At 44.0% G+C, this 13549-nt stretch overlaps 1 protein-coding gene across 6 annotated transcripts in view; it reads left to right on the top strand.

The window, feature by feature from the left end:
• Nucleotides 1-13180, top strand: part of CADM1 (cell adhesion molecule 1) — a 337589-nt gene extending 324409 nt beyond the window's left edge. For 4 of the 6 annotated variants that reach the window (XM_031936683.1, XM_031936682.1, XM_023208281.2 and 1 more), the window contains 2 exons: nt 3670-3801; nt 5795-8767. In XM_031936683.1, the coding sequence (XP_031792543.1) occupies nt 3670-3801; nt 5795-5913 (251 nt within the window). In that variant the 3' untranslated portion in view covers nt 5914-8767. Of the gene's footprint in view, nt 1-3669; nt 3802-5794; nt 8768-12761 lie in introns of those variants that run through there. The other 2 variants (XM_023208283.2, XM_023208282.3) reach the window with 2 other exon arrangements.
• Nucleotides 13181-13549: the final 369 nt, after the last annotated feature.

Genomic DNA, 13549 nt, shown 5'->3' with positions numbered 1-13549 from the left:
AGCTTGGTTCTTTGAGGCTGGAATAACCTTTATGCTGTAATCATTCACCAAGCAAAAACATGGCTTTACTTTTCAGGATGATGAGGCAGAACTTAGAAACACCTGTTACTGTAAGAGGACCACTTGTAGCCTCTTAGGGAACAAGAAAACATGACTTTCTAAATTGAAGTGATGTCCATATGCCTGAGCATCAGGTGTGTTTAAAAGTGCTTTCCACTCCCACATTTGTTTTTCAATTGACAAGTTGGGGGCAGCTGTAGAATCTGCCTCTGGTTTCCTTGCCCAACCTATTCAGAAAATGAGCCGGGAATCTGAAGAGGCTGTCCCCAGGAAAGCCAGCACCTCGTGGGACCTGAATGACGGGGTCTGTACCCTATAGGACCAGGATCTGTGGCTCATGGGGAAACCCATAGCTTTCCCACTTAGAAGTCATTTATCATGGAATTGGTCAGAGTCCTTGCCTTGGGAATGGAAGGAAAGGTCAAGCAGCTGCCAGACTTTGTCGGAGCAATGCTTCTCTTAGTGCTCAGTATTTCCTTCCGTTTCTGGTTTTCGTGTGACTCCAGTAGCCCAGTGCCCTCCTGGGCAGCATCTTGCAGGGCTGCTTCATGTCATGAGTGAGGCATAGCCCGCAGGTGCAGGCAGCTCACCCCGGCCCTGCTGCCTCGAGCCAATCCGTAGCATGATGAACACTCACCCACCCCGCCCTCCCCACCCGTGGAAATAAAAGAACGGACTGAGATGACTCCAGAAACAGCTCTGCTTTTCGTAGGGAAGGCAAGACAGAGGCACTCGGTGAACAGGCACAACTCTAGTAACACCGCCCACATAAACCCAGGAGGTGGGAGTGGGGGTGGGAAGAGGCGTGAGGCGCTCCTAACCGGCAGTGTTCCCTGTAAATTAAACATCAGTTACCTTCTGTGTCCATCTGCAGTAATTGAAGGCAGGAGAAACGTCTTGGTGATTAACTGGTGGTAGTAAACTTTCTGATCAAAGTGAGTATCAGAAGATAGCTGGAGAGATTACCCTTATAAATAAGTATCTGTAAAATATGTATGTCCTTGAGGGTGGGGAAGGTAACTAGAAGATCTAAGGTTCTAGTTTAATTTGGGCAAAGTGCAGGGAAAAATAGCAACACTGAGCATATTTAGCTCAAAGTTCATGGAGGGCAAAGGTCAAGTAAGGAGTTTTGGCTCAAGAAATTAATCTCACAGATACAGGGAAGTTTTTGTTTTTCTTTGTCACAGAGCCTCTCTCTCTGTCTCTCCCCTCCCCCCTCCTCCCTCAGGCTCCCAGAATATCCCTTTGTCTAGGCATGGAGAGGAGGTGGTTTTTTATTAAGAGTGGACAAGAGAGTGCCTTCCCCTAAATGGGTTAGAACTGTCCTGGACAGCTTCTCGAAGCTTTTCACTGTTCTCGGTCTTCCTAGAACCTCTCTTCACCTCTTGCCTCTTGTGCCTAACATTCAGCTGTCCTCAATGTCTAGTCTCACTTCAATTTTAAGACATACAGAGTTCATCGAAAGACATAAATTTTAATAGGTCTGAGGCTCATGGCTTTTGGAGATGAGCTAATTCTCATTCTCACAAAATTCCCTATTTTGACAGCTCCCTAAGGAAAACACAACTTGCTGGCTTTTCTGTTACTCTTTTCCATGTGTGCAGTTGGAGTGAACATCTCCAGTGTGTCAAGCACCCTCCTCTAGCAGACACCCCGTGTCCAGCAGCACCCTACGGGGAATGCTCCCCTTCAACGAGCTCTGTCGTTTCTAAAAAGAAAAAAAAAAGAAAAAAAAAAAAAACGAAAAAAAACCAACTTCCCTTGGCTGAGTTCTGCCTTGTTGAAAAGACTTTCAAGACAATGGGGGCTGCAGCATCTGCGGTTGGCAACACTTGTGGCTGAGGAGGGAGATTCCTCTCCACCACGTTTCAAGTTGAGCTTATTAGACACGTTGCTGGAGGGGCTCGCTCAGCTCGGAGCGGGCTAATTGGCTGCAGTGCACTCTGCCTCCAACCCAGCTCCCTTCCCCAATTAAACTCCCATCATCCTGTTGTCCTAGGCGACCTGCTGCTGCCTCTGATTTGGCATTTCTGTTTGGGTTTGGGTTTTGGTTTTTCTGTAGTCCTTTCAAAGATAACTTAATGAAACACTTTAAATACTCCATTTTAAAATTTAAACTCTTTTAATTAAAGCACTTTTCATGGAACCCTCAGTCACGAGTTATTTCCCCACATCCTTCAGTACTTAATCTCAGAGCAGAATTGGAAATATCGATAGAAAGTGTAAATCATGCCCTCCTGCTGAAAGCGTTGTATCAGGTTTCGGCTCAAAAGAGCACCATTACCTTTAGCTGTCACGGATCTGTACACTTGATCGATAAACTTCAAATATTATTAGAGGTGGAGGCTTCAGAGATTTGCTCTGTTCTTTGGAGAGAGACAGAGATAAATCTTTCTTAAAAATTGACTTGAATTTGCACTCTCAGTCTTCCTGGTGAAATGCATTTCTCTTAGGCGTCCAGCAACTGCAAGGGGGACAGATTTATAGGCCATGTGCTTCTTGTACTGAAAGATTCAAATGGTAAATCCTTCACATATGACTTCACAAATCATGTAAAGTTAAAAGATTTTTACCGTTTCTGTTGCTGCTGTGCTTAAATTGTAAGGTACAGCTAGTAAATCATTTTAATGGAGGTGTCGTACTTGACTCAATAAAAAAAAGACAATGGTTTAGCTTCCACTCCAAAATGTTAATGTATTAATCAACAGGAGAATAATTGTTTTTTACTGCATTATAAATCTCGGATGCCATTAGGATTTCAGCAAGAGGTGATGTAGCCACATTCCTAAATTAAAATTGTTTACACTGCCATACATCCATTCTGCATCGCCATAGCTCATTCTGGGTTCATTTTGGAGTTGTTCCCCAGCCAAACGTGTCGTTCCTCAGTCGGAAGAAGACATCCTGAGGGAGTGATGCTTATAAAGGAAAATTAATTGCATTGCAAGGTGTTAAATAAATAAAATAAAAACCGTCGGTGGCAATGGACAATTATTCCTTGCTGTCTCTTTTGAAATAGGTTTTTAGGTTTTAAATTGAGGCTTACTCCCTCATACATCCTAAATGTAGCAAGCCTGTCATTTGTCTTTAGTCTTATAATCCTTGTTTTATCTCTAGGCAGCTGTGGCTTTTGAGCACCTTACTTTTCCTATGCATATCCCTGATCTTTCAGGGAATAAAAGTCAGTGGGCATCTATAGAAAGATGCTTTATCTTCCTGTTGCCTACAGGTGTCATTCAGAGCACCCTCAAATAGTCAGGTCAGCCTCTTTAATTAGGCTCTGCAACTGGATACAGATGGAGTGAATGCCAAGACTAGGTCAGGGCCGGATAGACTATTTCTTCCTTCCCTGCCTTCCCCTAAGCTTGTTCCACATGCATTAACCCTCCTATGCTGCTTATCATGAAATTGCCTTGTGGGGAGAACAGATCAATTCAGCACTGGACAGGTCAGCCTGTTCCCTCAGTGTAACTTGATCCATCTCGCTTGTTCTCTCTGACTCCTCCATTAAAAAAGAAGGTGACCCTCTGACCCTGGAGACAGTGTCGCCAGGGCTTCTGGTGCCTTGTAATAAACTCTACATCCCTATTCCTCTTCTGATTTCAACAGATTCCCGAGCAGGTGAAGAAGGCTCGATCAGGGCAGTGGATCATGCCGTGATCGGTGGCGTCGTGGCGGTGGTGGTGTTCGCCATGCTGTGCTTGCTCATCATTCTGGGGCGCTATTTTGCCAGACATAAAGGTAAGCAAGGCTTCAGCAGGCAGGAGCAGCGTGTCCTCACAGCTTCTGCCTTTGGGGACTTTACACGGTTGTCCTTGATAGGCAATTTGATGTATGTGGCCACATGGCCTATCTGATTCCTGAAACTGGAAGAGAAAAAAACCCAGAAATCTTAGCAGCGGCTGATTAGGACTCTGGGAGTTGATGAGTAGCACTCCTTGATTCGGATTTTCTCTAAATATAAAGCTCTGTAGAGTTGTTATTCTGCCATCCATAATTGGGGATAGATGAAAAATGATAAAGTAGAGGCTGGTGTGCAAGATGTGGCATGAACCCCCAAAGGATAAACATGGAAAAACCACATCCACAACCTGTTTTCTGGGAGGCAGAGGATTCCCCCCTGTCCCTTGTCCCCAGACTCTGTGTAAGCTGGTCACAATGGCTCTGCCTTAGTTTGATGTGCCCAGGTTAAAGACAATTTTTTTGCCTTAAAAGCCGCATAAATATGTATTTTTAAAATTAGTGCAATTGATTTAAATTGCCATTAATCATCACACTTATCAGCTGTGCAGTCTGGATGGGCAATCATCTTTTCCAATGCCCCTCCTCTCTGCCCCATGCTGCTCTGATCCTCTTCTCCCCTCTTGGTAATTTATTCTTCCTTTTCTTTGTCCGCCCCTGTCTCTCTCAGTTATTTTTCTCAAGCACTGTGCAATGAGCTTACAGGGTTTTCTAGGTGCTGGTTTGCAGGAAGGTCCCTTGAGCACAGCAATGGAGGTCTAAGGTACATAAGCACCTTTAGGATACAGAGTGCCTGTCTCAACCATAAAACAGTTTAGGACGATCAGAGCTGTCCATACTTCGGCCCTCTGCCCGCACTCAGGAGGCAGTCTATTTGGCCAAGAACCTCCAGCCTCTCGGTGGTAAGCTTGATAGAGACAGGAGGTAAGGCCAGAGAGCAGGGCAGCATCTGAGCAGCAGCTGTGAAGGACCAGGGGAGGGGAACATGTGTGTCACTCTACAGCAAGAAAAAAGGATACCGAGAAGCGTTTGACCGCTTGCTTTCTCAGATTTGTCACTTTGAAGACCTGAAAATATAGCAAATGTCTCAATCTTTTTAAATAGAAGACTCTTCAGGAATACAGTATGTAACGGGAGGAAGAGTATTTGATTATGGCAGGCAGTTTAAGTTCTACCTATATAGCATACTGAGGTGCAGTCTTTGTCGTTCTCCATGTAAACTGTTGGGATTTGGTGATAAGAGTGTCCCCAACTTTGTAACGTCTGTCTATTGTCATTATAAAGTGGCTGTGCCAATTAGCAAATCATGAATCCGGGTCCAGGCTAGAGTTACATGATGAGAGAGACTCCCTTGCTCATTAAGACAGATCTGAAACCTTGATCCCAGCCATTATAATGTCAAATTCTTTCTCAATCTGGAACCTCACTCTGAAATGGAAGACATAGGAAAATCAGACATACTTGTGCAAGTTCACGCACATTCTCACCTATGGGTAGGCAATAACGATTCATATAGACAGGGGACTGTGGTTCAAATAAATGAGTTGAGATGACAACAGAAGCATCATCAGGGCCCTAATTCATTTATTGGCTAATTGCTCTTCCTTGCTTTGGTCTTTAACCATGTATGTGCACATATCTGGTCATTGGTCATTGGTGTTTACTGTTTATACATTAGTCAGCAGCTCTCCAGCTTTCTGCATTTTTAGCTCCCACTCACGTCTTCTTCTGCTGACATCCTCTGGTCATAATCACTGCTCTAATGTCTCATTTGCTGAATTATATCGCAGCGGTTCAGTTGGAGTGGTGCCTTTGGAACCCCCGGATCCCCATTTGTCTCACCCGCCCCGCTCTCTTCTTCCAATTGTTTTTTCCCCTCTGCTGCCTGCACACCACTTCGGCTGATGATGGCCATAAAGCAAGTTGCCATCTCTGTACCACTTTACACAGAGGCCATCAGACAGTCACGGTGCTTTACCCCTTCATCTTTCAGGTACATACTTCACTCATGAAGCCAAAGGAGCCGATGACGCAGCAGACGCAGACACAGCTATAATCAATGCAGAAGGAGGACAGAACAACTCCGAAGAAAAGAAAGAGTACTTCATCTAGATCAGCCTTTTTGTTTCAATGAGGTGTCCAACTGGCCCTATTTAGATGATAAAGAGACAGTGATATTGGAACTTGCGAGAAATTCGTGTGTTTTTTCATGAATGGGTGGAAAGGTGTGAGACTGGGAAGGCTTGGGATTTGCTGTGTAAAAAAAAAAAATGTTCTTTGGAAAGTACATTCTGCTGTTTGACACCTCTTTTTTTGTTTGTTTGTTTGTTTGTTTAATTTTTATTTCTTCCTACCAAGTCAAACTTGGATACTTGGATTTAGTTGCAGTAGATTGCAGAAAATTCTGTGCCTTGTTTTTTGTTTGTTTGTTGCGTTCCTTCCTTTTTTTCCCCCTTTGTGCACATTTATTTCCTTCCCTCTCCCCCCAATTTTGGATTTTTTCCAAAATCTCCCATTTTGGAATTTGCCTGCTGGGATTCCTTAGACTCTTTTCCTTCCCTTTTCTGTTCTTGTTTTTACTTTCTTTTGTTTATTTTTGTGGTAACTGCTTTCTGTTCCAAATTCAGTTTCATAAAAGGAGAACCAGCACAGCTTAGATTTCATAGTTCAGAATTTAGTGTATCCATAATGCATTCTTCTCTGTTGTCGTAAAGATTTGGGTGAACAATGAAAACTCTTTGCTGCTGCCCATGTTTCACATACTTAGAGCAGTGAAGACTAGAAAATTAGACTGTGATTCAGAAAATGTTCTGTTTGCTGTGGAACTACATTACTGTACAGGGTTATCTGCAAGTGAGGTGTGTCACAATGAGATTGAATTTCACTGTCTTTAATTCTGTATCTGTCGACGGCTCAGTATAGATACCCCACGCTGTCCAGAAAGGTTTAGGGCGGAAAGGATCCCTCCTTTTTCCATGCCCTAAACAGACCTGACAGGTGAGGTCTGTTCTTTTTATATAAGTGGACAAATTTGAGTTGCCACAGGAGGGGAAGTAGGGAGGGGGGAAATATAGTTCTGCTCTGGTTGTTTCTGTTCCAAATGATTCCATCCACCTTTCCCAATCGGCCTTACTTCTCACTAATTTGTAGGAAAAAGCAAGTCCGTGTGTTGTGCGAATGACTGAATGGGACAGGGTTGATTTTTTTTTTTTTTTTTTTTTTTCCTTTGTGCTTAGTTAGCAAGGCAGTAGGATGTGGCCTGCATGTACTGTATATTACAGATATTTGTCATGCTGGGATTTCCAACTCGAATCTGTGTGAAACTTTCATTCCTTCAGATTTGGCTTGACAAAGGCAGGAGGTACAAAAGAAGGGCCGGTATTGTTCTCACACTGGTCTGCTGTCGCTCTCAGTTCTCGATAGGTCAGAGCAGAGGTGGAAAAACAGCATGTACGGATTTTCAGTTACTTAATCAAAACTCAAATGTGAGTGTTTTTATCTTTTTACCTTTCATACACTAGCCTTGGCCTCTTTCCTCAGCCTTAAGAACCATCTGCCAAAAATTACTGATCCTCGCATGATGGCAGCCATAGTGCATAGCTACTAAAATCAGTGACCTTGAACATACCTTAGATGGGGAGCCTCGGGAAAAGGTAGAGGAGTCATGTTACCATTTACATGTTTTAAAGAAAGAAGTATGGGGATTTTCACTGAAACGTCTAGGAAATCTAGAAGTAGTCCTGAAGGACAGAAACTAACTCTTACCATATGTTTGGTAAGGCTCCAGACTCCAGATAACAGTCCCTATGGAAAGATGGCGTCAAAACAGATAGATCTAGATATATATATAAATATATATTCTATTACATTTTCAGTGAGTAATTTTGGATTTTGCAAGGTGCATTTTTACTATTGTTACATTATGTGGAAAACTTATGCTGATTTATTTAAGCGGGAAAAAGTGTCAACTCTTTGTTATTTGAAAACATGTTTATTTTTCTTGTCTTTATTTTAACCTTTGATAGAACCATTGCAATATGGGGGCCTTTTGGGAACGGACTGGTATGTAAAAGAAAATCCATTATCGAGCAGCATTTTATTTATCCCTCTCCTATCCCTAGGTACTTAACCAAGACAAAAAGCCACAATGAACATCCCTTTTTCAATGAATTTTATCATCTGCAGCTCTATTCCGAGCCCTTAGCACCCATTCCGACCATAGTATAATCATATCAAAGGGTGAGATTCATTTAGCATGTTGTTGAAAGGCTTTTTTCAGTTGTTCTTTTTAGAAAAAAGAAAAAGAAAAACAAAAACAAACAAAAATCACACCATTGCTCACAGAATTGGCATCTCATCTTTGGGACCTCCCATCTTTCTGTTTTGAAAAGTGTACAGTAGTGCAGTGTTCCTGATGTAACTTTATGGCTTACAATGTTGACATGTCTCAGGTTCCTGTGTTTCGATTGGTGTTTTCCGTCTCAGGTAGATTGCAAAGTGTAGGCCCCACACATTGGAAAAAAAATAATAATAAAACAAAGCAAAAACAGGAAATTATGGATTTTAGTTGTATATTGGTTTATGTATTTTTTTCTTAAGTATACAGTGCACTGTTTGAAATGTATTGTTGAGTATTACTTTGTACAGGTTGATCACTTTTTTTAGAGTGAAGAAAGAACAAACTTGTTTTTTGTGTTTTTTAAAGGAATATAAAATAATGAAGGATGTATAATTGATGCCAAATAAGCTTGTTCTTTAGTCACACCGACGTCTTATTTTTCCCTTTAGGCCAGTTCTGTTTTTAAGGTGTACATGGACAATGTTACAGTGTAAGAAACTCCATATCCATATGTTCCCATTCGCATTTTGTATTGGTTCATGTATACCATTTTTACAAAAAGAAAAAGAAAAAAAAAGAAGTACTATAAAATATCTGTCTTCTTAATAAAAAAATTAATGTTACAAAGTGATCCTTTCATCTCTTTATGGACTTCTTATGGACGCCGAGTGAGAGAAGAGATGGGCCTCTGGTCCCAGCTTCCTCCTTAGGACCGTGTGCGGGGCCAGGAACGCTGGCAGTAGATGCTAGGACATGCTGCCAGCTGGGTTGCTGGGGGCCGCACTCTCTCTCCTTCTCCGCTCATCCTTCCTGTCCTTGTTCTCTTCCCCACTCTCAGTGGACAGGTGAGCCGGGTGCCGTGTCGTGGCTGAGTCTGGGCTCCCACGTGAACTCAGCGATTTGTGCAGGTGTGCGAGCTGTCGTGGCGGGCCCGCCGGAACAGGCTGCTCCCGTGGATGTGTCTCCTGCACTCATCCCCTCTCTCACCGCCCCCCACCCTCACCAACTTCCCTGTGTTGGCTGCTCCACCTGTCTCTTACTTTGGGAGTTTGTGTCTTAACAATTCATTCTGCCTTCTTCATTTGAAGTTCTCTCTCCTTTCATAAAAAGAAGACGTGAGCTGTGGAGGACTGGCTTGGCTGCCTGCAGAAGATTGTTCTCACTTGCTGTTTAGGTTGCTGAGACTTCCGGGCCTGGGTAGACAGTAGGATTTGCTCTGTTGTCATCGTCCTTGCCTTGCAGGCTGAAGTGAGCAATGACTTACACTTCATGGTGGCTGATCTTATAAATGCGCAGATAATGTCTGGCCAGGCCCAAAGTGTCCTTTTCCCATCACCCTCCAGCTATGGTTGAGTTCCCCTTTTCTCCCTTGGCCATGTCATGGGGCAAGTTCCATAGGAAAAGCAAAGGTAAGCTCCAGAAAGGCTGAAGGCTGTGCATCTCCCCTTGGGCCACTTCCATCCTGGCCTGGTCTCTGTAAAAAAAAAAAAAAAAAAAAAAAAAATCAGTTAATCAGATATGCAGTTATTGAGCACCTGCTGTATGTCCAGCATGGTGAGGGATGCAGAGAAGTATAAGGTGGTCTCTGGAGGCCAAAGCGGAGCATCAGCTACACCCCCTGAAAACATGAAGTGCCCCTGAGCCATGGGTGCCGCACCGAACACAGAGAAGCCCAGAGAGTGCTATGGGAATTTTCTGGAGAAGGGAAATCAGTGAAGGCTGGTGAGTCCCCAGACAGGTTCACGCAGGAGCTGGGACCCCAACTGGATCTTAAAGGATGGTTTCGTGGAGAAGGAATGTGAGTCAAAAGTACAGAGGGCAACAAGCCCAGCCAGCCTGCTGGTTTGTATGGGGAGAAGAAAGAAAGCAGTTCTGTGTGTGGGGTGGGATGGCTCTTGTGGCTGTACTAAAAAGTCCAGGCAGAGGAGTCGAGACTTCAGTGACCTCTCCCAGCCTCTGCTGGAAGGCAAGGAGCAGTGGGGAGTACTCATTCATTGCATCTCTGTAAAAAGACCCAGAGAGATAGAATAGAAGAAGGATCAAAAGTGCACACTAGAGTGAGGCTGCCTGCATTCAGATCCCTGTCCCACCACGTAGCAGTGAAACCTCCAGTGAGTAGCCCAGCCTACCTGGCTTCGGTCTCCTGCTCTGCAAGGTGGACATCACCATAGCCTCGAAGGTTATTGGGAGAGATCAGTGAGATATGCAGTCAGTGCTCAGCCAAAAAGGTGTCAGGCACACACTACGCGTTCATTACATGTCAGTCACAGGATAGAGGCAAATGGTGACTAAAAAGGTAGAGGGTTACCCAGGGCTATGAAGAAGTGGTCACTACTCAGAGGGAGCTCTGTGGGCTCCTGTGCATATAGACACATCGTGCCCTTGCGAACCACGACTTAGAAGGTTTAATGACCCTTTTCTCTTCACCATTCATTAGCAGACTTATTCCAAGCCACGTGGCATGCAGTATGTGTAGTCTCCCCACCCCTCTCCCTCTTGTCTGCAGCATGAGGCTCCAGGTTTAGCTGCACCCTATAGAAAAGGGTCCCAGAACTTCCTTGAGCTGAGGCAAACAGGAGGTGGTGACTGCTGCACATTTACCTTTCGAGCTCCACAGGGTATGCAAATGAAAAGGTGCTAGAAGCAGTCCCCGCTCAAAGGATCTTGATAAGCTGCCGGCTCCTTCATTTGAGAAGACTGTGTACGAGAGTGAAAATGGCCCTCGTTTCCTCCACAGAGTCTTCACAAATGTTTTGGCCTGGCATTCTCCAAATACATCAACTGGAACCCTGAGGTGATATGCGGGTGTTAATTGGTGCAATCTTTCACTGTCCTCTGTCTACTTGAAATGTAATTCTTGTACCGCTGTGGACTTACTCCATGGAGAAATGCTCCTTTGATTCTGTCAACCACAGCCTCAAAGAAACCATGCAGCCACCGTGCTACAGGTAGAAAGACCCTGCTTAAGTGAGAGTATCTTTGTTTTATTATAAAATCATGCCCAAGATTAACACGCCATTTTGCCAGGATCCCAAATACCCAGCCCTTTGTCATGAAGAACTGGCAGCCAAATTCCTTCAGGGTGAAATCTGTATTCACAGCCATACATGTATAGTTTTTGAACCACTTGGATGTCCTGGCCCTCTGTACAGGAGAAAAAAGAAGGGACTCTTGGCCGTCATCCATGACCTTGTGGGTCAAGACCATATTAAAGTCCCTGGCAGGCATGCAGTAGTCACCCAGCAAGTATCAGATGATTAAAGGGAGAATAGTCCAACACCTGGCTGCGTGAGCCTTACGTTACACTTAATCTGAATGGGCCACTGATGCTGTATTTCAAACCTGGATGTTTGCATGTTCATCCTTATTACAGGTAGCTTTCAGGTTGGCCTTGAAGAGACGAACCAGCCAGTCCTGAGTTTAGACCTATTGGCCCCATCACTCTCAAGGACCCACTGGAACAGTATCAGGGAATATCATTTTGGGTAATGGCCAAGCAAAGCCTTAGTATTGCTATAATATATTGTGAGGGGCCTTCAGAATACAATATGGCATATTTTTAAAATGCAGACCATAGTCCTTGCCTCATTTGTGCTTATCTCAAAATGTTGAAATGTGCCTCTAACAGGAACTGCAGGATTCAGTGTCCCCCCAGCACTCTCACATCATTACACATGAGCATCCCTGAACTGAGACCTGAAAGCAAGAATCTTCTCTGTTTTCAAGTCTTCCAATCCTCAGCTTCCAGGATCTTCAGTACACAGGAAACTTTGTTTTGTTTTTTATGTTTTTTTATTTTTTCATTCCCAAATAAACATAAAATGTCTACTGCCCCTGGTGGTCAGTGCTGGGAAATACAACTCGAGCCTTGCCTATTGAAATGCAGAATTAATTCCAACAAGGAACCTCACATTGTCTACTGCCTTTTCTCTCACATGCATGCACACCTACCTGCACCTCCCATTTTACTCCCTCGTAATCCTTCAAAGTGTTGATCTGGGGAAAGTGAGAACCACTACGGAGGGGCAAATCAACCGGTTCTCTGGGCCCGGGACTTCAGCTGCCCTCCAGACACGCACAGGTTCACAGTCATATTTCAGACGTGACCGCCTCAAATCCTTCTTAAGTGCTATCTTCTCAGGTTAATTAATCACCAGGCTTAAACTTGCTGTTACCAGCAGGAAGTCCATCCTGAAGTCAGCAATGTTACGAATGCATCTTCTAATACTGTTTATCCTGCATTAGTGTTTACTTAGGGGGAAAATTGATCTGTAATTGATATTTCAGTGTTCCAGAGCTGGTGTTGGAAAAGCCTAATGCAGGCCTTTAATAGCAAGCAAATATTTAAATCCCTTAATGGTTGCTGAATATTGAAATGTGTGACTTTATTACTCTTTTTGGTTTGTTTTCTCTGTAGTTGTGTATTTCATCGTTTAAACTTGCAATGGATGCTGGCAAGCTCAAGTCTAGCTAATCCACAAGAGCTGTTTGCCCAGACACAGCAGACCTGATTAAAAAGTGTTGCTATGGAAGGGGATCTTCTGCGCTAATCAGTCTCTGTTAGCTAGTGACGAAATTACTATCCATCTCTCTCTCTTTCTCTTTCTCTCCCTCTCTCTAGGCCTGTTTTCTCTAACCTCCTCTCCCAGAATAAAGTGATGAGGGCAGCTATAGTGTTGCAATTAGGAACATGAATCTTTTATCGTTTGGACAAGGAAGGGAAAATGCCATTACTGTCAACTGAAATGTCCTACTTGGGTTTTTTGCTCCTACTTCCCTGCCAAAGCCCATTGCTGCTGCTGAAAGTGTATAACATTCACAGCTGTTCTTGATGACTTGATTCTTAACACAGCCAGAAATGTAGCCCGGGAGATGCTTAAGACAGTTTATGGAAAATAATAGATTTCCTTGCAGAGACACCAATGCATCGAGAAGGGCCTTGAATCACGTTAGCCCCAGCCAAGATCACCAATGTTCTCTCTATCTGGCTTCAGTTACAAAGGCTATTGCTTAAAAAAAAAAAAAAAAAAAAAAAAAAAAAAATGCAGGCCCTTTTGAATTCTCTGTGTTTTCCTGGTTGGTTTCCATCAGCACCCACAAGTCTCTGGCTATGGCGCCCTTTGTCTCACCACCCACCTGCAGCAGCCGTAAGACCTGAAAAGAAGCCATGCCTACAGAAGTGGAAATAAAAGGATGCTACTGAGGGGACAAGAAGAGCTCCCAGGAAAGCCCCCCGATGAGAGCTGAGACTAGGTCCACCATCAGCTGGGTGCTCCAGAGACAGACGGCTATGTTGAAGGCCACCCCTACAGTCCCAGCACAAGGGCAGGGTCCTTCCCTCCCTGTGTGGCATCCCCGCGTGGCCATAAGGAATGTCAAGAAGTGGTGTAGTTAGTTCCTCTAGCCTCA

Source organism: Piliocolobus tephrosceles, chromosome 13 (assembly GCF_002776525.5).
Source record: "Piliocolobus tephrosceles isolate RC106 chromosome 13, ASM277652v3, whole genome shotgun sequence".
NCBI classification, from domain to species: domain Eukaryota; kingdom Metazoa; phylum Chordata; class Mammalia; order Primates; family Cercopithecidae; genus Piliocolobus; species Piliocolobus tephrosceles.
Note: the sequence above shows the minus strand (reverse complement) of the source record. Positions and strands in the feature narration are given on the sequence as shown.